Below are 22,569 nucleotides of genomic sequence, written 5' to 3' on the forward strand. Positions count from 1 at the left end.
TCTCAAAAGCCACTGGGCCAGGAAAAATGAAATTTACATGAAAGGTTTCTGACACAGTACAGATTAAAGTTTGTTAATATGGTGGCCCCGGGCAAGTATGGAGCCACAATAAGGGATCAAAGTTTTACTTACGAGTACAGTATATAGGGTAAATCTTTAAAAATCTTCACAGAAAACGACTGGGCCAGAAACATTGAAATTTGCAGGAAAGCTTCCTGACATAGAGTAAATCCACTTTTGTACAATTCGTGGTCCCCAGGGTACATTTTTATGATTACCTCCCCTTTGAAGTTGGCATGAACCTTCATTTAAACAAACGTGAAACCTTTCACAGACAAATGCTTTGTGCTACGTGTAGTTGAAACTACCCCGTGGTTCTGGAGAAGAAGATGAAAATGTGATTAGATTACGACGACGACGAGAAAGCCAACGGACAAATTTCGATCAGAAAAGCTCACTTGAGCCTTCGACTCAGGTGATCTAAAAGGAATTGGAATGGTAGTTATCAAGACGTATAAAATGTTCGATTGTTAGCACACATTTGATCACCATGACCATTTTAGCCGCACCCTGGTACCAAAACCCCTATCCCTTGGATAATGAAATTTGCCATTCTAGTAGAGGACCACTTGCTCCTTAAAATATCTATCTAGTTTCAATTTAGCATTAATAGCGCAAAGGAAAATTGTATTTAAATGTTTACACATAAAATTTATACAATATACCAAGTTTGGTCCTATCCTGGAGTCAGAACATCTACCCCCGGCATCATGAAATTTACAATTTTGATAGAAATGATCTTGCTCTACATGACTATAACTATGCATTTAGTTTTTCTTACAGATGTTTTTGGTTGTAAAGAAAAATATTTCAAGAATTGGCCAATTTTGACAGTTTTTGCCCGCCACTAATTGATTCAGGTGACATACATTTAAAAATTATTACCTTCATCTCGTGAACCGAACGATGCCAATCGAACCGCAGTATCTTTTGATTAATAAACATTACGGCTAAACAAGGTTCAAATGACCAAGAAATGAAGTAATTTTTCTAAATAGTTTAAAACAGAAGTAATAGTTGAAATCTTTCAAAAACATCGATGAAGAGCATGTCAGAGTTGTTTTTCCATATGAATGGACATAACTGTTTATGATACAAACGGTATGTAGAGTTCTACTTTCAATTCACATTTTTACTTCAATTAACTCCATGGTTATTGGAAACACTGTTTTGCTTGTGGAATCATCTAGAAAAACCTCTACGTCTTTGGTACTTTGCGATTGTTCTCCTTAAGTAAATATTTAGGTCATTTGGTTGGCGTACATGGATTTGCATTATTTGTGGCAAGACACATTTTCATTTGTTGTATGATAGAATAATTCCGAGCATTCAGATTGTCTCAGACCCAACAAACTAGAGAGAAATATAAAGTTATTTTCACTTCCATGTACCTTAGACATACATGCAAATATATCATTTGATCTATGCAAGATTGGATCAAAATGAATTTGAAATTATTTTTTGGTCGTCCAATTAAAAACTCACGACTCTGATTACTTTCGACTAGGCCTTGGACTACAGATATAAACAAAGCTATTAATTGGTTAGCTCGTGCAATATAGCTGATTTCCATGTTTAGAATTATTCATTTATATAATGAACAAAAGTCTTTATTCTAGCATATAATAAAAATGATATTGACATTTTTCAATGCTTTTGCTACCCCGAAGTACAACATTTACCCCATCCTCCGGGTTCGGTAAATATTGCAGAGCTCAGGTAGTTAAATCATCGTGATAACCTTTTGTCTGTGATTGTATAATACAGCATAGTCAATAATATTTGGAAGTGAAAATCAGTCAAGACGAACCTTATCAGTTTGATTTATTAGGGATCTTGATTCTATTTGCATCTCATCAGGAAATGGTACGGCGAAGATTATAGGATCTTTGGAACGTGCTCATTGGAACGCATGGTAATTGGGCAGATCACAGGAACATACTGCAGTTGATTTAAGGAGCAAACTGAACATCATACATCATGTTCGATTGACTTTCAATAAAACCCAAAAAGTTATTAATTAAAAAAACCGAACCACGCCGCAAAAACACCGAAATATGCAAGTACAATATTTTATTAACACATATTACATGAGTAGGATCATGTAGTAGACTTGAAAAGAATTAATAGTGTGCCTAAATATTCATATGCGAAATTCGGAGATCGTGATGACTGGGTATTACTTACTGTATCATAACCGTTGCCATGATCAAGATTGATCTCACACTTTCCTGGGGGTCATGATTCATTTCTAGATTCGCATATGTTGGTTAAGAAGTCGCTATAGACGTTAAGTATCTGATCTAAAATGTCATCATTTCATATGAGGAACCCTGAGAAAGTTGTTATCGGAGCATCACTTTCTGTATAATAACCTTTACCGGCATAACGTTTAACCCACACTCTGTCTCCCTTTTGGAGACTTAACACAGCCATGTTTGGTCCTGACGAGTAAGAAGGAGAATAAGCCGTAGTTGTGACTTTCGGGGTTCCATTAAGTACTAGATATGTATAAATATGTTGGGACGAATAAGATTGTACGTTGACAAAGAAGACGAAGTGTCCGTCGACAGGGGCTGTGAAGACTCCGGTGTTTGGGTCGTATCCTCCTCCTATATTGTACACGACACGTGGAAACACTAACGTACCGCTGTTCCAGGAGCTGTCAGTAGACGACACTCCGACAGTGAAGGCCACCTTTCTGGTTATACCTGCAATTTATCATCATTTATTTATCAAATGCAAAAATATAACGAACTTTATCTTTATATCTTATTTAAGATCCCAAAGATTCCCAAGTTGCATTTCATTTCACCAAACATTACATTGAAGGCAATTAGCATGATTTTTCAAAGACGATGACTTCACAATTGTCTAGTTTTTTTAATAAGGAATAAGATTTAAAAAAGAAGAAGAAGAAGGAATGGTAGTTGTTCGTTTGATAAAACTTCAAAAATCATATTAAGGGAAAGAGGGGCAGCATTAATCCTTTAGTACATGGGTTCAATTCAATACTTCAATCTTACATTCTTAACATTCCATACTGTTATTTAAAAATACGGGGGAGGGGGTTATGTAATACATATTACTTTGCATGAAAAAAAAACTAACAACAAAGAAAAATGGTTATTAAAACAGATGGGACCCCCCCCCTCCCTATATCTACGTGCCTGCAATGGAATTTGGATTAATGGATTTGCTTACATGTATATAAGTAGTCAGTCTGCTATTTTCTTTTAATTTTTTTCAGTAACGACAATGAAAATTAATGACATACTAGTACTCGCGTCTTATACTTATCACCCATCTCTCTTGTCAGTTAACATGACGTACGACATATTCTTGAAACATTAAGGATATTCATGCAATTTTGAAACATTTAGGATATTCACGCAATTTTGCAATTTACGGGATAGTGATGAAGTACAATTTTTTTTATAAACAAATTGCGAATCATTGTACAATATTCATCATTATATCTGGTTCCAAAGTCATTACGAGCTTTTAGGTATATTTTTGCAATATCGTTTCTCATTTAAACATGTACTCCTATTTCAAAATTTCGTAGGTGTGTAACTCGGAATTTTAAACTACTTTCATGTCTTGTTTGTATTATCAGAATGAGGTTCAGAGCTGAGTTTCTTGCAGTGCTCGGATTGCATTGTTATGAGTTAATATCGAACGAGTATGAACAAACTACGGCAACACCGACTGCCCCCTCCCTCACTTAAAATAAGCATTACATATTGAATATATCAACTCATAGCAAGGAATCTAATGCTTTAATTAATCATGAATGAATAGTACATACTTAATGAATTGGTAACAAATTCTCATAAACTCATATAGAGGGTGGAGAGGGATCAACGATACTCTGACAATTTGAGGTCAACAAATGTAAACACATGTTGAAGTGAGTTAAACATTTAATATTAATGTTTGATTGACATTACATGTAACTGAAAACTTAAAACGTTAATAATCGAATTGTATCTGAAAAATTGATTATGATAAGATTTTTAAACCGGTGTCCTAGTATTGAATCCCCCCCCCCCCCGCAGAAAGTCAGTATATTTTTTCCTTAATGGTGGATAACCCGCCCTGATTAATATTTGCATTTAGTTCCCATATTTTCATTGAGCGCGTGTTACTGACAAATATGTTTTGCTCTGTCATGGAATCGTTTTTGAATCGTCTACATGTATATAGTATCATCAAACCAGTGATATGATGAAAAATATCATCTCGGACACGCGCGTCCACAGGCAAACTGAGAATTTGAGATGGCACTAACCTTTATTCCAAACAAATTCCCAGGATTTGATATATCCCTGTGAGCTCGAAGTAAAGGACACAACAGAGACGTCCATTTCTGCTTCATACTTAGATATTTTATTGAAAGTAGACATTAACGGCAAATTGACAACTCAACTGTATGACAAACGGAATGATTTCAGCTTCTCCATCGTCAACTTCCCACTTATATGTAGCAATATTCCATTATCACCTGCATATGGTGTTTATATATCTCAACTGATTCGATATGCAAGAGCTTGTTCTGCTTATAGTCAGTTTTTAAATCGAGGTAGCTACTGACAAACAAGTTGATGGTACAGGGGTTTCAACAGTTTCGCAAATTCTATGGTCGTTATAACGATCTAGTTAGTCAATACAACCTATCATTGGGTCAAATGCTGTCTGACTTGTTTCATACCGATTGTTAAGCCGTTCTTGGTACAATGATTTTGACCTCGGATAACTCCGTTTACCTGAGCAGGATATAGGGTTCACGGCGGGTGTGACCGGTCGACAGAGGATGCTTACTCCCCCTAAGCACCTGATCCCACCTCTGGTGTGTCCAGGGGTCCGTGTTTGCTCAACTATCTATTTTGTATTGCTTATAGGAGTTATGAGATTGATCGTTGTTCGTTATCTTCACCTTGCATTTATCAAGTGACTTTCCATTTATACACTTCACGGCGTATTCAGTATTCTCATTCGGGATCATACAATCTATCACAGATCATATCCCTTATCAGATCAGAAGAAATTATACTTTGGGGTATAAAGTTAACAAATGCATCTAAAACCTCTATTATCGTTGATTCCACTTTCCTACTCAAACTTTTAACCTATGGGTCGGTAGGTAGCTTAAAAGGCAACTTAATACCACCCTTTTTGGTGATCCGAGTCCCTCAAGTGATCTATTGATATCTTTTATCGTTGTGCGTCAGTCGTAAACTTTTGTACTTTTCCAGCTTCTTTCGAACAGCTGAACCAATTATAACCAAGTTTGGTATATACATGTATATATACATCTATGTATACATACATTTATGGGTAAATGGGAACAAAAATTGTGAAATTGATGTCTCCTGTATCCCTAGGACATGAAAAGTGGAGCCAAAGACATCAAAATTGATTCAATGTACAAAAACTTTAGTTATTCCCGGACATTAAGCAGTCAAATTGTTTGTATGATTATAATAAACAATGAGCCCTTACCAAATTTGTGAAATTCCTTACCCTTAGGTTTAGGCTTGAAGCCCCAGGGCGGGGCTAAGTTGGTCATTTATTGAAATGCATTATATCTTAGACAATCGTATTCTTTACTTTTGGACATTATGGAGGAATGTTTGCATGATTATAATGAGCCCTGAGACGTTTTCTACAATTGTGATATGAATTGCTCCTCATTCAGGTTCTATTATTATGACATAAGCAAACAAGCATGGATTTCTCTCTTGATTATTCCTAGGGTAGGAGTTTTGGGGCCTATGATAAATTACCTATTAATAATTTGTTAGAATAAAAATTTCATGCACACGAGTCATGAGTTTAAGAAAATATGATGCATGGTACTCAGGTGACCGTTAAGACCCACGGGCATCATGTTATTTCAATAAAATTGATTATTGCTTAATGCAATGAATCATAACTACTTTAAAATCATTTGAGGTTTTACGCTTAACAATCAGCTTTCCCCTATAATAGCTACTAAACTGGATAATCCTCCTCAAGTGATTAACTAACTTCATATGTCAGTGAAATTTTTAAAATGACTTTATTTCTTACATTTTATACAATATATTTTGGCTAATTTGAAAACTAGCAAAGAACTACATGTACGTTAGTTTGATTTACATAGACGCTTAATTGTCATTATGATATTTTCCGTTAACAAGAAAAACAACACCGTTAGACTCAATTCAATGTAATATACACCATGTAAATGGATTCTACTAATCGAACCAAAATCGAATACTACTAGATGAAAGATGAGGATGGTACTGTCAGTTTGGGGGAAATTCAATACTCGGGTTGCTTTTTCAAAGGGGGAAATGGACTTGTGTTAAATATTACAAAGGAAATCTAAAAAGGGCCTGTTTTCAGGGTGAATATCTAATCCAACGGAACGTCTTTACTCTGGAGGTGGTGGTGTGGGGCTACGCGGGAGAAAATCCTCTGCTACAACACCAATATTTTTTTCTTAAGTACTAACGCTTATTTAAGTAAAATATACGAGGAAAGCTTTGGTAAATCTTACTGCTGTGTAGATTTTCCAACATAATGCTATATATGTATGTACATATAAATATCTAGTCTGACAACATGACCTTACCACATTGGTTCATGGACATATTCATTCGGAACACCTCCAGAGCCGACACTGTAGAGGAGAGCTTCATTTGATCAAACTGAGATTCTTTAACTTCCGCCTTCAGGTCCACAATGGTTTTATTGACTTCATCTTTAATAATGGAATAGAAACATATCATGTCTTCGAAAACGAAATCTATTATAGTTACTATTCCAAAATTGTTTGTATTGGTCTTGCCTTTGCCATTGGATATAATGTAAACAACACTGTAATTCACCTGCATAAATGCAGAAAGAACCAAAAACAAAACAATAATTCGATATTGTACTGAAGAAATATAGGTGAAAATTGCATCATACATGTAGGGAAAAAAAGAAAGCAATATAAATGTTAAGCGTGTGAGAGTTTAAATAATTAGAAATACCCCATGTTTGCATTAGTTTTTTGGTTGTTTTTTTTTTTACATCACATACTAAATCTAAACTAAATAATTATTCCTTATACCGATGTCTGTGATTAACCTTTTATTTCATTTTGATGTTCTCGTTATATTACGAGATATCATTATACCATTTTACGACATAATTATCTCGTTATGACAACTCAATTATCCCGTTATAACGAGTTGATATCTCATTGTTAACAATAAAGATTGTCTCGTTATAACAATGCAGTGCCTCGTTATAGCGGCATATTTTCCTTAATAACTTAATCAATTAGTATCTCATTATAACGATTCAATTACGTTGTTATTACGACTTCGATATACACTGTATCGTTATAAAGTGTTAAAATACCCTGTTATATATACACATATATAAAAAAAAACAACGATTTAGGCGATATTTTTTTCATCATAACAACTTAATAGCAATTCTGTCATAATGAGAAAATGTTTTCGTTATAGCGAATTAGTATTTCGTTGTATGGAGTTAGTATCTCGTTATAAAGAATTGTTACAAGTATTTTGGCATAACGAGTAAACATCTCGTTATAACGTGTTTCCGTTAGCATGTATTACATGTAGTATCTCGTTGCTACGACTTAGTAATCTCGTTGCATTGACTTCGTATATCGTTATGAGATAGTCATCTCATTATAACGAGTTGATATCACAGTAGAAAAAGAAACATTGTTTTCTGAAATGCACCAAAGTGATGATTCGTGGTTCTAATCCTTTGTACACACAAGTTCATATAGCAGTTTATACTCTGATAAAAGGTATCTCATTAAAGCGAGATAATTATTTCATTATACCGAATTGATTTGACGGTAAAAAAAAGAAACGTTTTCTGAAATACATAAACGTGATGAGTGTAATCCCTTGCTCACATAAGTTCATAGGACAGTTCTAGATATGATTTTGTACTCTAATAATATAAAAATGAGTGAGTTACTGTATATTTCTATCACGGAAACTGCGAGATGCGATTCCCCCTACCACCACTGTCGTCACTACTGACTCTGGAATAGGCTTTACCCCCACTCCCCTAAAAAAATGGCTACAGAGTAGAATCCTGCCACCGGAAATCGCAATCAAGAGTAGATTTTCCGAAAGGAGAAAACTTACTCTAGAGTAGAACTACCCTTCAGAGTAAGTGTTTCCCCCTACTCTATCCTTTATCTTATATATGGAATACTGCATTGGGGAATAATTTCACGGATTGTAATTTCTGCGTTTTAATTTTTTATACACATTTGCGGGTTCATAAATTCGCGGATTCAAATCACTATAAGCCCCTCCCCTTTTTTTAAACACACTGTGTATCAAAGAATAATAATTAAAAAAAATTAAAATATTCACGGTTTCTTAAATTCGCGGATTTGTCTAGACGTATTAATCAATTCAAATATCTTTTTTCCCATTTCATTCTTGCATATGTCATTTTTAATTGAATTCAGTATATGAATATGCAATATTTGAATTTATGAGCACATTTATTGAATTAAAGATATCCTGAATTCAACTAAAGATATAAAAAAAAATTCGAATTATTGCTCTCTTCCAATGAATTCTGCTCTCAGTAATTATATTATTGATATAATTGATTTAATTGATGAGCTTAATAAATTGACGCTATCTTTATTTGAATTATTGATATCATACAATGTAGCAATTAATTAATTATTGCAGGCTATTATAGAATTATTGATATAACTAATTCTATTGAAGAGAGTATTCATCGAATTACTGTGCCCAATAGAAGAACTAATGATATGAATAATTGAATTAACGCGTGCAATAATTGAATGATACAATACATTGAGTACTTTCATCAACTTTAGATAACTAATTAAAAGAACCGGTGTCACTATATCGTGCTAATTAAAAGTTTTCTATGAAAATATTTAATTTTAATGCACTAACATTTTATGTTGTATTTGTAATTTTAAAGTACAGTATTTTCTCAACCGACACAGTAAAAATAATTTAGATTTTTTTTCTTTGAAATCGTGAAAAATATGGTGTGCAACATTGGTTTGCTTCGTGTTGTTGAAATTGAAAAGTTCCATTGTATCGTGCTACGTCATCAAATCAATCAATAGAGCACAAAAAGTGATATAATTTGATATTTATTTTAAATCTTAAAAGATGGCTGGTTTTCTACTTACCTTTGACCTGTTATAATAAAAATGTATTTAATTCCGCTCGTATGAGTGATGTCTAAAATTGCTTAATTTTTATCCTCTGAGTTAATAATAATACCAAAAAATGTAAATGAATGATTTTTCTACCAAACTATTGTTTTCCTACATTTATTTACATTTAAACACTGAAATTTCTTATTTTGAACAAGTTATGTTTGGAATATTTAAATTTTACCTAAATCATTTTTCATATACGTATTGACTTTGCATTAGAAATAAAACCAAGTCAAATTTAAATTTTCATCGAAATATCTATTCAATGTTTACTATTCTGGCTTTCCATGTCTCTTTCTTTCTTGTTCTTTAACGTCTCCCTGGAGTAATTTTTACTCATATGGAGACAATTGCCGGTGAAGGGCTTGGTTTTAGCGGTCTTATCCAAAGGATCGCCCCATTTAGTCGCTCCTTGTAACAAACAAGGGGTACTGAGAACCTATTCTAACCTGGATCCTCAAGGGACAAGAAAGTTGTGAATATAAACAATAAAATGTTATGTTAAACGGGCAATTACTGCTGCGATATTGCAGAAAAGAAGTATAAACTATCCACGTCAGCTCTTACTTAGATTTTATAATAAACAATCTCTTTTAGTGGTAAATCAGACATGATAATTCTAATTTCATAAGGTTGCATTGTATCGAGGTTTCTGATGTCAATCATAGATACTTGTGCCCAAGATAAGGTCGGACAAATAAATCGATTGATGTTTTCCGCAACACTCAACAATTTTTCAGTTATCTGGTGGCGCCCAGTTTTATTGATGGAAGAGAGAACCCAGATACAATATACCTGGGAAGAGAACACCAACCTTCCGAAAGTAAACTGGGAAACTTTCTCACTTACGAGCGAGAGCGGGATTCTAACCTGCGCCGACAGAGGTAAGAGGCAGTGTGATTTTGAGCGCGATGCTCTAACCATTCGGCCACGAAGTCCCCCACGGACAAATGAAGTAGAATGAGAGAGTTTAGTGATATATTCTACTCTTGAGTATGTATTTGTTTATAGGTAAATTAGTCTATACCTTATCTTCACTCAATGAATTTATTGCTTTTTCGGCAAGATGTAGCGCAACCCAGCAAAATACAAGAAGGAGTATTTCTAGTTTTTACGTCTCATGCATGTTTATATACCTAGTTTGATTTAAAAGTAAAGGGGGTTATCATATGAGGATAGACGAATAATCGAATGGTGAATAGCCTTTGAATTTTCAACATACATCGTAGATGCCTCCTCTGGATCCTCCATTATCCTAAAAAAAATTAAACTGGTCGACATCCTTGAAATATGATCCCTTTAATACCACTTTATGGAAGAGGAATCCTACTTTAGTATTTGAAAAAAAGGAAGATTGTTTTTAGAGTAGAATCCCCCGTGGGAAAGTCTACTGTAGAGTAGATGGGGGAAATCCTATTACATAACACCAGATTATTTCAACCAAAATCTTCAATTCTACTGTGTATGTTCTTTATTTTACAGGAAGTGTATCTACATTTACATGTACTTATAGAAATTTTTCTGAAAAATCATTTTACATTCACTAATTAAGGACATAGGATAATCGGAGTAAATCACGTAACTTCTACTATCGCATGTTGAAAGTTAGCCGCCTGCCATGTTACTTACGAAGGAAAGCATCACGTGATATTTTGTCTATAGATACACCACCTTGCAGTAGCATTGTCCTATTGTTTATGTATTTCTACTTCATTTGTCTTATATGCTGTAGTTCATTTGCAACATAAGTGATCAAACTACTTTGAACTTATTGTGATGGCGTAATGTACAATTTACGTAGTGTTGTTCTGCATTCCTACGTATAGGACTGTGGTTGTCCGTTTTATTATAAAGAATTATTTTGACTTATGTTTGTATGCAATCATATTAACTTTGATAATAATTCATTGTACATAAATAGGACACTTTGACATAATGTACTTTTCAATATCTGAAGTTTTGTACCTAAAGTAGTTCGGAGATGCTCTAAAAAGGACAATTATTCATTGCTTGTTCGGTATATAAGTATATAAAGCAAGACGTTTGCCAGCTGCATTATCCTGATCTGAATCGACTACATCGTCCATTTCAAAGAGTCAAAACACTGAAATTCACTAGGTATGAAAATGTAGAAATTATACAATATATATAGCTTTAGAGCTCTCCACCATACGGACACCACAATCCACAATGATGTTTATTTAGAGTTTATTATTTTAATCCGACAAGGCATTATTTATATATGGCGTTACTGACTGGAAGAAATCCAGCAAATAAATTCATACAATGATATACCTAGTTATCATTCAAGTCTTTGATAATGAAGGAGCGAGGCGAAGTAAAATAAACATGTAGTCCAAATAGTATGCACAGTATATCTTGTTATGACAGGGTGTCAAAAGGCTTACAATATCTTCGTAGTCTTTGGTGATCAGGTCTTCTGTTGGAATTCCCATAGGCACGAATTCAAAAACTTCTACGCGAGAAAACATTTCTTGCTGTAGCCTTTAATGCCACATTTAGATATATTGACGACATATTATCAATTAACAATGATAATTTTCATTCATATGTCGATCTGATATATCTCTATGAACTCAAAATAAAAGACACCACAGAGTCGTCAACTTCTGCTTCATACTTAGATATTTTATTGAGGTGGACGACTCTGCTGCTCACAATTTCTAAAATTAAAGAAAAGGAAGCAACGTAGGAATTTTGAAGTACTATGACCAAACATTTGAATAAGTTTTATAGCTAAAAATTACACAAAAAGTTCAAAGCGGGTATTATTTTCAATACAAAGTAACACTTTCTCAAAGACAGGCTTTATTTAGAATTAACCCAAAATACAATACAATTATATTCAACCAATGAAACAATGTTAATTCTGAAACAAATAGAGAAAAATTGTCAAAAGTCTCACAATATTTTTTTTTTTCAAACGGAGATAATTTTCGTTTAATGCACTGAAAAAAGTGATAACTTTGTCAGGAAGTGTTTCAAAAGCCTGGCAATCAACTTAATTATATCTGTTATTCCAAGATCGTATTAGAAGGTATATTTTCACCAATAAGAAACAAAATCTATCAGTTATATCAATATTAAGAAGCAAAATATTAAAGCACAATTTTCTAAAAATCAGCTTTCCCCATCACTTTCTTAGACAGTAGGTTAACCTCCTTTTACCCCATCCCTCCATGTTTTCAAAATTGACAGTTTTTAGATAAGCATCATTAACTGCTTGCTTTTAACAAGATTACCACAAACGGTACAATATACGCCCGTCAGACAGTGAAATTCAACCTGGAAACAGGTTGCGCACTCTGAATTGATACAACACACATTCTGAATAGAAAAGCCTTAAAGTGGGTCATGGCGCACCAATCCATCTGACATGTGAACTGATTATGTATTTCTCTGAGAATCAAAGTTGTGACAAAATGCCAGTGTAATATCTATCTATCTATGATGATAAAAAGTCCAGAAAACCATCTGATCTACTTTTAGCCCTAAAGTAGGCCACGGTGCACCAATTAAGTTGAACTATTTGAAATGTGAACTGATTACGTATTTTTCTGAGAGGGCGGTTGTGACAATATTTCAGAGCAATACCTGTGACCATACCCAAAAAAATCTGGAAAACTGTTTGACCTACTTCTACCCCGTAAGTACTGTAGGTCATAGTGCGCCAATCCAGTTGAAATGCTAAATGTACTTGTCTTCCCCCGAGAGGAAGTCTTTGACTAAATATCAGGGCAATATCTGTATCCTTGTAATTTAAAAAAAAGTCCAGAAAACTGTTTGATCCATTTTAAGCCGAAAAGTAGGTCAAGGATGGACCAATCCAGCTGAAATGCAAACGGATCTTGTATTCCTCTGGGAGGAAGTCTTTGACTAAATATCAGGACAATATCTGTATCCGCAATGAAAAGAGTCCGAAAAACTAATTGATCTATTTTTAGCGCAAAAGTAGGTAACTGAAGTTGTATTCCTCTGGGAGGAAGCCTGTAACTAAATTTCAGGGCAATATCTGTAATCGTATTGAAAAAAGTCGGGAAAATTGTTTGACCTATTTATTAAAAAAAAGTAGGTCAAGGATGGACCAATTCAGCTGAAATGCAAACTGAACTTGCATTCCTCCAAGAGGAAGCCTGTGACTAAATTTCAGCGCAATATTTATATTCGTAATGAAAAAAAACCCCGGAAAACTGATTGATTTATTTTCAGCCTAAAAGTAGGCCAGGGACGGACCAATCCAGCTGAAATTCAAACTATACTTGTAATCCTCGAAGGAAAAGCCTGTGACTAAATTTCAGGGCAATATCTATCCATAATGGAAAAAAATCGGAAAAACTGCTTGACCTACTTTTAGTCCTAATGTAGGTCATGGACGGACGGACTGAACTTGTATTCCTCTGAAAGGAAGCTTCTGAAAGGTGAAGATAACGAACAGTGATCAATCTCATAACTCCTACAAGCAATACAAAATAGATAGTTGGGCAAACACGGACCCTTGAACACACCAGAGGTGTTATCAGGTGCCTAGGATGAGTAAGCATCCCCTGTCAACCGGCCACACCCGCTGTGAGCCCTATCTTCCAATCAGGCAAACGGAGTTATCCGTAGACAAAATCGGTGTGCCAAGAACTGCTTAACAATCAGCATTTGACCCAATGATAGGTTGCATTGACAAACTAGGCCGTTATAACGACCATAGAATTTGTTATATGTAAATTTCAGGGCAATATCTGTATCTGTAAGGAAAAAAGTCCGGAAAACTGTTTGACCTACTTCTAGCCATAAAGTAGGTCAGGGATGGACCAATCCAGCTGAAATGCAAACTCACTCTTATAATTCTTGAGGGAGAAATTGTGACCAAATTTCAAAGTTGTACATGCATCCGTTACGGATGAAAGTCCAGAAAACATGTCCCCGGACGGACGGACAGCCAGCCCTTAATTTGAACAAACTTGAATTCCCTTCATCCAGGAATACTTTTTGCCACGTTTAGTTTAAATTGGTCTAGACGTTCTGGAGAAGAAGTCGAAAATGTGAAAAATTTACAAACAGACGGAAAATGGGTGATCCGAAAAGCTTATTTCAGATTTTAATTCACGAGAGCTAAAAAGAAATTTTGCTTCATTACATAAATGTTTTTCTTAATCAATAATCAATATTACAGAAAAAGCTAAAATCAGTTAAAATTAATTTTGAATACACAATATTTTTACTACGTACATGCTTGTAAGATTTAAATTTGTAAATTTTGCCCAGAAATCAGACAATGAAAGTGCACATTGTAATGTTTCGTAATATATCTGTGAAGCAAATGCTGCACACTGAAAAAAATTGAAAATCTTGATAAAATCATAGCTGGGGTTAATCCACACTGACTTGACAAATCTGAATATACTCTGTATTCCTTCTGATTATGCATCCTGGTTATGTATGTCTGCCCAGTCAACTGATGTAACCTAAATTACACAGAAACTGCACGTAAAATATAAATCAAAAATGAATTTTCTCTTACAACTCCATTATACAAATATAAGATAACACTTACATAAACATATATACACACAAAATTATGGCATGTCAAACGTTGCAATATTTGATCTTTTTCATTTGTATTGTATAATTTTCCATTTGTATTCTATATTTTCCATTTGCATTGTATAATTTTTCATTTGCATTGTATAATTTCCATTTGTATTGTATAATTTTCCATTTGTATTGTATAATTTTCCATTTGTATTCTATATTTTTCATTTGTATTGTATAATTTTCCATTTGTATTCTATATTTTCCATTTGCATTGTATAATTTTTCATTTGTATTGTATCCAGGAAATATTTATTTTGATTTGTTACGAAGGATTTCATTAGTTAACGTCACTGATGTACCACAAATGAAGACCTGCTTAGCACACAGGGCCGTAGCAATGACGGTTCTTTATCGTGCCAACGCCTGTGCAGCGATACGGAATATATGTTTTTAAGGTCACTACGGAAAGACCCGTGATTCTCACTTTTAAATGCCGAGTGTTTGGCAAAGGAGCAATCACTGTCTTGGTTTGATAGTAACGGTTCTCGAATTCACGACCTCCCGCCCACAAACCAAGCGATATATCACTGAGCTACCGCGACCAGGTCCATGCAGGACCAGTTATTTTTAAAAATACGTAGCTAGCTCTAGTAATGGCGAACCCTCCCCCGATCATTTTCAAAAAAATAGAACTGTCCAGAAAAGCATGCACATTTTTATTTAGTCAGAATTTAGTAGATTCGGGGGACTTAATTCGGCCCTTGGGTCCCCACCAATTGTTCACATCGAGTTTGATTTTTAAGTTATCGTTTATTGAATTTGGTACTACGCGAGATGTTGAAGAGGTTAAGTTCAGGAGCCACGTTTCGCAGGAATGTACCGCATTTGCTAAGTGTAATGGTGTAACCCCCCCCCCCATTAATTTATCGCTTTTATACGTCTAATGTGATTAGCATATTCAAACTAGTCTCCTATTTAACCACTAGCTGATCTAGATAATTCTGAACGCAGTAAACTGCTGGATGTCTCGGGACTGTCTTAAGATCCCTAGTGAGTCCAGTGCAAAGCCTTGGTGGAGGGAGGGGGTGCAGGGGGAGGGCGAAGTCAGTGGCGGATTTAAGGGAGGCTCCCCCTAAAACTTTCAAATTTAAGGTAAATCTTGGTATCTTGTTTAGAAAAATATATTAAACGATAAAAGAAGCAATAATTTCTTCCATTCCCGGAGAAATAAATGACAAAATGTTTTGATTTCTTGAATTACTTTATTGAGAGAACTTAATTTTTCCAGAAACCCTTAAAATGTGCGTCGTTTTACCAATTTCACTGTATTAAAAATGACATATTTCAAGCCCTATAAAATCTGTAAAATCCAGGAACTTCCGGGGGCTTCGCCCCTGGATCCCCACCAGGGCTTCCTCCTGGACCCACTGGGGGCCCCCAGAGCCCTGCCTCATAAAGTGGCGCCCCCGTAACCGCAATTCCTGGATCCGTCTCTGAAGTCCCCTGAGACAAGTGCGTTCTGACAAAATAAATTGTACATGCATGCTTTTTTCGACATCTCTATACAAAATATCATATTTGTGAAGGGAAGGGGGGGGGGGGGGTCGTCCCGGCGCAAGATTCCTCATTGCTAGCTACATGTATGTTCAACTAGTCCTTATATGGAACCGATCGCGGTAGTTAAGTGATATACCCTTTGGTTCGTAACCGTGAAGTCGCATGTTCGAGTTCTACTCGTGCCATGGCTGCATCAAACCTTCTAAGACGTAAATATAGTTTTAAAATACTTTCCCATACGCATTGCTATTTAAAAGTGAGAATCACGGATCTTTCGGATAATGTGACCTTAAAAGCAGACAACCCGTGTTGCGACAGGCGTTGGCACGTTAAAGAACACCCACTGCTACGTCACTGTGCGCGTACATGTAGCATAGTAAGTCTATTTATGGTACGTCACCTGCAGCTGGTGACGGCTAAATATAAGTGGGACCTAAACTAATGAAATCTTCCGTAACAAATCAAAATAAACAATTCCTCGGATGCAATACAAATGAAAGATTTTGCAATGCAAATGGAAATTATACAATACAAACGAAAAAAATTATATAATACAAATGGAAAATATAGAATACAAATGGAAAATTATACAATACAAATGGAATTTATACAATGCAAATGAAAAATTATACAATGCAAATGGAAAACAGAGAATACAAATGGAAAATTATACAATACAAATGGAAAAGATCAAATATTGCAATGTTTGACATGCCATACAAAATATCACAATTCTTTGTGAATATATAAATCTGACATTTATTGATAAAATTTACACCTGATATATATAAAAATTATTTACAATAATTCATATTTCAATATAATTATATGCAATTGTTCCTGTATTCCTATGTATGATACATATAGTAGTCCTACGTATACCTTTGCCTCTGAACCCATGATTTAAACAAACTGAAATATATTTGTACAGCTTGTGATAAAGCTACCATATAATATTTAACCAAAATACGAAATAACAAACAAAACAAAACAACAACAAAACAACAACAAACAAACAAACAGAAAGGAACCTCCGCAAAACAATAATAAGCAACAACACCCAAACCCATACTATTTCTGTTATTCCCTTCATTTCTTCAATGTTCAATGATGTTTTGTGCAATCTCAGGCTAAGCTGTATATGATGAATTGGGTGAAGGGTAGTCCATGGCATGTGTAAATTGTTTTAAACCATAAAAAGATAGTTACTCTAAGAAGTTTTAATTTTGCAGTGCTAAAAGTTCGGGGTTCTTCATATTGATCTAATTGCGGTGGTTTATTTTCGCAGAATTCAAATTTTATAACTGTTCAAAACGTATTGTGTCACACTTGCAAAATTGGGGTTGTTTTAATTGCGCGGGAAAATCCCCGACCGCGAACATAGCGAAATTAACACCACCGCAATCATTTACCCATTTACAGTATATACATTCACGATTACTGGGAAAATGTCGTAATTCAGAATTTTTCTCCAGTTAACTTTGAATATTTGAGGGTCTTGGATGACTCCCACCATCACCCCGCAATATGTGTGATGTTATGGTATCATGCATGAGAAAAAAATCCTGACAACTTTTACTGATCTTTGTAAGTGACCTTAATGTATGATTCACGCCCACTTTCTGCTCTGCCTGTAAGTAATCTTTGTGCAAGTTTATTGATATATATCCATGTCTTTCTGATACAAAGCTACATCTCTATCAATTTTCAAATCTTAGCACTGACTAATTTAGGAAGTGATACAGGGATACATGGAAAGTGCGAAACGAAACGAAATCTACCGAAACGAAACAGACCGAAACGAAATGAAACCCACCGAAACGAAACGAAACAGATTGTATAACCGAACTCTTTATACATTAAAGGGGAGGCGAATTATATTTATGTGTGGTAACTTTCACAGGGGCCTGAGACACAATTTTTAATTATCATAATTAAAAGAGTTCGGTTATACAATCTGTTTCGTTTCGGTAGGTTTCGTTTCGTTTCGCACTTTACAGGTACCCGTGATGCAGTAATAAATGTTTATATCCTCTTTTATCAGAGACCTTGAGAATATTACAGGTATCTAGTAAATAATTAATACGGGAAAGGATAGTCTATTGTTGATATAGATATGCTTTGTCGGTGGGACGACTGTACACGTATGATACAGGTGCACCAACTATTTCAAATAAATACACATACTATTACTTTATCATTGTTGTTACTTGAATTCTCAATAATCTCTTTTTCCATCAGACCTTACATGGATCCTATTGCTAGAAAAGAAACATGCAATGAGTCAAAATTCAACGAAATTAATCGCAAAATATAAAGAATTCATTTACATATTATTTCTATTATCAATCCATCACAAATCTATTACTATCATCATATTATATAATAGAAAAGGGGGAATGAAGAGAGAGATAATTTCGTTTTCATAAGGAGCAATTTTCATAACATACATGACGAGAAACTTGGGACACCATCAAAATTAAGGATGTATGCTACACCAGAGAAATTCGATATGGATGGAAAGTGGAGGACATGTACAATAATATTTTGAAATTAAAAACTTTTCAAATATATATTTTATTTATTTAAAAAACAGTTTTACTAGAAAGCAATCTGAAATAAACAGTTCCGCAGTCGACGTGCTAACCTACTGAGCTACTCAGTTATGCAATTTAATCTAAAATGAATATACTAATATTGCTGAAATTTACATTCCCATCCATCATGACCATGTTTAAAAATGAAGTCAGCCATTATGACGATGTAGAGTACCTCTTTAAGAATGATCTTAACCCTAAGAATTGAAAATTATGTGAAATTGACAATGTTGGATAAACCAATCAGATATAGTAGATATTTTCAGAAGATTACAACACCTTCCTTTTGTCTGAAAACCATTATCTACATTCAGAAGATATTTATTATATATATATATCCACCCCGGCCAATGAAATGACATTGAATATGCATGCCTTACCATGATCACTCATTTACTGAGAAACGGAACGTGTCATTGTGAAGTAATGTTACAACATTATAATTCCATGTATCAAACTACAAGCAGTACTTACGTTAACTTTTGTTTTCCGACTGGCATGAATACCCTCTTCGTAGCAGCCATGTTTGTTGAATAAAAATGTCGGTTGCGAACAAATGGGAAAATGTAGAACGGACCACATTATTTATAACTGCGTAAATCGGGTACATGAAGACAGGAGTTGAGCTTTCAATTCATATTCAATGAAGTTTATTTATCAGGAAGCGTTCTTTACTACACCCAGTGTGTATTTACAAACTCATTCACACTAGTATACATCCAGGTACATATATGATAATGGTCAAAGAGGTTTAAAATACCAATGAACACATTTTCCTTTCCCTCCTGTTTATAATACTACTATTTGTTATCCCTTCCACGAAGGGAGATAACTCAATATGCAAAATTCAACAAATTCACATTTTCTATGCCAATTATATTATGAAATGCCAGATACTCTTTGATTTTTGTATCTGTCATTTACAAGTTTGATTTGGGACGATAAAAATTAATATGATTTAAATTACAAAATCAGCATTTCAACGGTTTATTTGTAAACATAAACAGACCCGAATCTTTGTTTACATAATTAAGGCTAAGATATTGCTCTTATCTTGCATTCAGACGGTCCACATTTTGGTTAACATTAGATAAGTTATATTTTTAATTTTTAACATGAAAAATTATTTTTCAGAAAACGTAAAGCAGTCCTTTTGAATTGATGTTTGCTTATCTTTATGTGGCTGGCTTCTTGCTCAGGAGTTGGTCAAAGAACACAGTACAACTGCCAAAATTTATCCAAATTCTCAAGTGACGTCGCGCACGCTGTTGGTGTCAAAACGTATTACATTTCCTCAACATGTAGCATAAAATCCCTTGTCAAACATTCGTGATATTTTGAATTGAAGTGAAAATTTCCTAAACGTCAATTTTCCTGTTCTCTCTCTCTCTCTCTCTCTCTCTCTCTCTCTCTCTCTCTCTCTCTCTCTCTCTATATATATATATATAGTCCGTTACTATGGAAACAAGTCACTTTTCAGAATAAGCGTGCTAATATTTTTGAAAGCTCTTATGTATTTCTCTTGAATGATGGCATTTACGATGCAAAATGTTTCAGTGTGTGCCGCAGTATTTAGGTCGTTACGGAGAATTGCTCTTATAATTCCTGTCACTAATTCAAGGATTCTCTTCAACTTCCTCTTCTTCAAAAATATGCCTATTCTATTTATCTATTTGAGCGATCTAGAGCTTGATCTCTTTAATGTTAATTTAATCTCGAACGTTATTGAAACATTAAGTTATACGTGTACGTTACTGATTGAAACCAATCTCCGTGCAGGTTGCATGGTGGTAATGACATGAATAAAAATCGCAACATATCCGCCAATACTTTGATGTTTTCATTCGGTAAAATTTCTCAACATCTGTGCAATCAGGGCTATGAAAGTATATAAAAATATTCAATAAAATTCAATGAGGTATATTAATTTACAAAATCTTGCTGAAAAGGATCGAGCTCGAAAAAATACCCTACCATCGTCAAAAATGTGTTGTTATAGTTAACGTATGGTTACACGTTTAATTTTGTTTGGTCATCACTCAAGATTTTGATTGTTACCAAATACAGTACAATACATTTGACTTACCAAATAGTGAAGTTATAATTGTATTTTGCGAACCGTTAACAGTCTCCATGAAATTGCTCAGTCTTGTGGATAACTGATCATATTTATCTCCAATAACTTTAGGTATGTCCTTGTCAATTTCCAGTGTGTGTTTATTTAAATCAAGAAGAGTGATTGACAGATACCGGACTTCAACTTTCAAATCTCCAAGAATCGTACTCATGTTTGCCTCAAAACCTTGTCTTTTCTCCTCCAAATCCTGAAAATATTCGTTGATCTGTGTGAAATTTCCCCTAACATTGTTAAAGATTTCATCATACTCCCTGTTTGCAAGTTCAAGTCTTTGGTTTTCATGTTTTAGCTTGTCAACTTCCCGTCGTAAGTCTGTCATTTCTAAGTTAGTTTTCTGACTTGCAGATTCTAATGTCTCTAGGCTTTGTTTCATCATGATCATATCCTTCATCAATGCGTGTACATTTTTCACTAGTCCTATTCTGATGATGGTTTCCTGGTTCAAAAGTTGTCTGAATACGTCAACATTTTTGGAGTCAAGGTCATTCGTATCTAGCTGAGTAATATTCGGACCACTGTTGCCAGTGAGTATTGAAAGGCCGTGAATATGTACCGCACACAGCAGCAGGAACGCCAAACCAAGAACGTCCTTCATTTTGAAAATCAAGAAATGAAATGCAGAACGGGATCAGATCTCTGAATCTTTTATTTATTCGCTTATCATTTTCGCAGACTTCATTTAAATGCTAGATTTGAGATAAACAGTATTTGGTACATTTTTTCCTGATGCTTTTTCCGAAAAAATGATATAAGCAAAAGCACATTATGTGACTCATAATTTCTTTATTCCAATGGCTATGACGTACAATCTCAGTGGGTTTTCATTTACTGAATCCGATATTTCTCTTTCAAACTTCAATTTACGTAAGCGTAAGTTCTAAAAAATGATGAAAAATAAAGATAATTTAAAACCTTGCATTAAACGGCTTATGTTACATGTTGATTTCATCTTTACTCTTCATGATTGAGGATTATGGGCAATTTGAAGACAAGATTCTTGTTTTAAGAGTCATAAATATTTTACGTAAAGCTGTACAATGTTACCATCATCATTGACGAAATATTTACATTACCTTGATGTTATTTCAGTCATGAAGGGGGGGGGGGGGAGGGGTATGATTGACAAATGGCATCATTCTTGCAATGGAGTAATATACACAAAATATATCAAAGCAAAAGACCACTACGAACAACTCATTGTAGTAATTTTATTGTACAGTATTTTAATATATGTGCTTTCATGATAAGTATATTTTACACACTAGTATCCAGTACATGTATCAGTACTTCAAACAGTGTTATACGTTATACAATTTACACTAATCATATATCACATTCCAAAATGTTTCTCAATAGGAAACAACTCGTACTTTCCTAGTCCTGGACTGTCATATTTAGTTTCCCTAATCTCTCTCTCTCTCTCTCTC

At 34.5% G+C, this 22,569-nt stretch overlaps 1 protein-coding gene across 1 annotated transcript; it reads right to left on the reverse strand.

Annotated features, from left to right (window-relative positions):
- Window positions 1-2,118: 2,118 nt before the first annotated feature.
- LOC125657463 (uncharacterized) lies at window positions 2,119-21,830 on the reverse strand. Its single transcript, XM_048888036.2, has 3 exons — window positions 21,092-21,830; window positions 6,683-6,811; window positions 2,119-2,771 (listed from the first exon to the last, which is right to left on the reverse strand). Exons 1-3 carry the CDS (start codon window positions 21,735-21,737, stop codon window positions 2,380-2,382), a joined length of 1,167 nt encoding a protein of 388 aa, XP_048743993.2. The 5' UTR covers window positions 21,738-21,830; the 3' UTR covers window positions 2,119-2,379.
- Window positions 21,831-22,569: the final 739 nt, after the last annotated feature.

This window comes from Ostrea edulis, chromosome 3 (genome assembly GCF_947568905.1).
Source record: "Ostrea edulis chromosome 3, xbOstEdul1.1, whole genome shotgun sequence".
Classification (NCBI taxonomy): domain Eukaryota; kingdom Metazoa; phylum Mollusca; class Bivalvia; order Ostreida; family Ostreidae; genus Ostrea; species Ostrea edulis.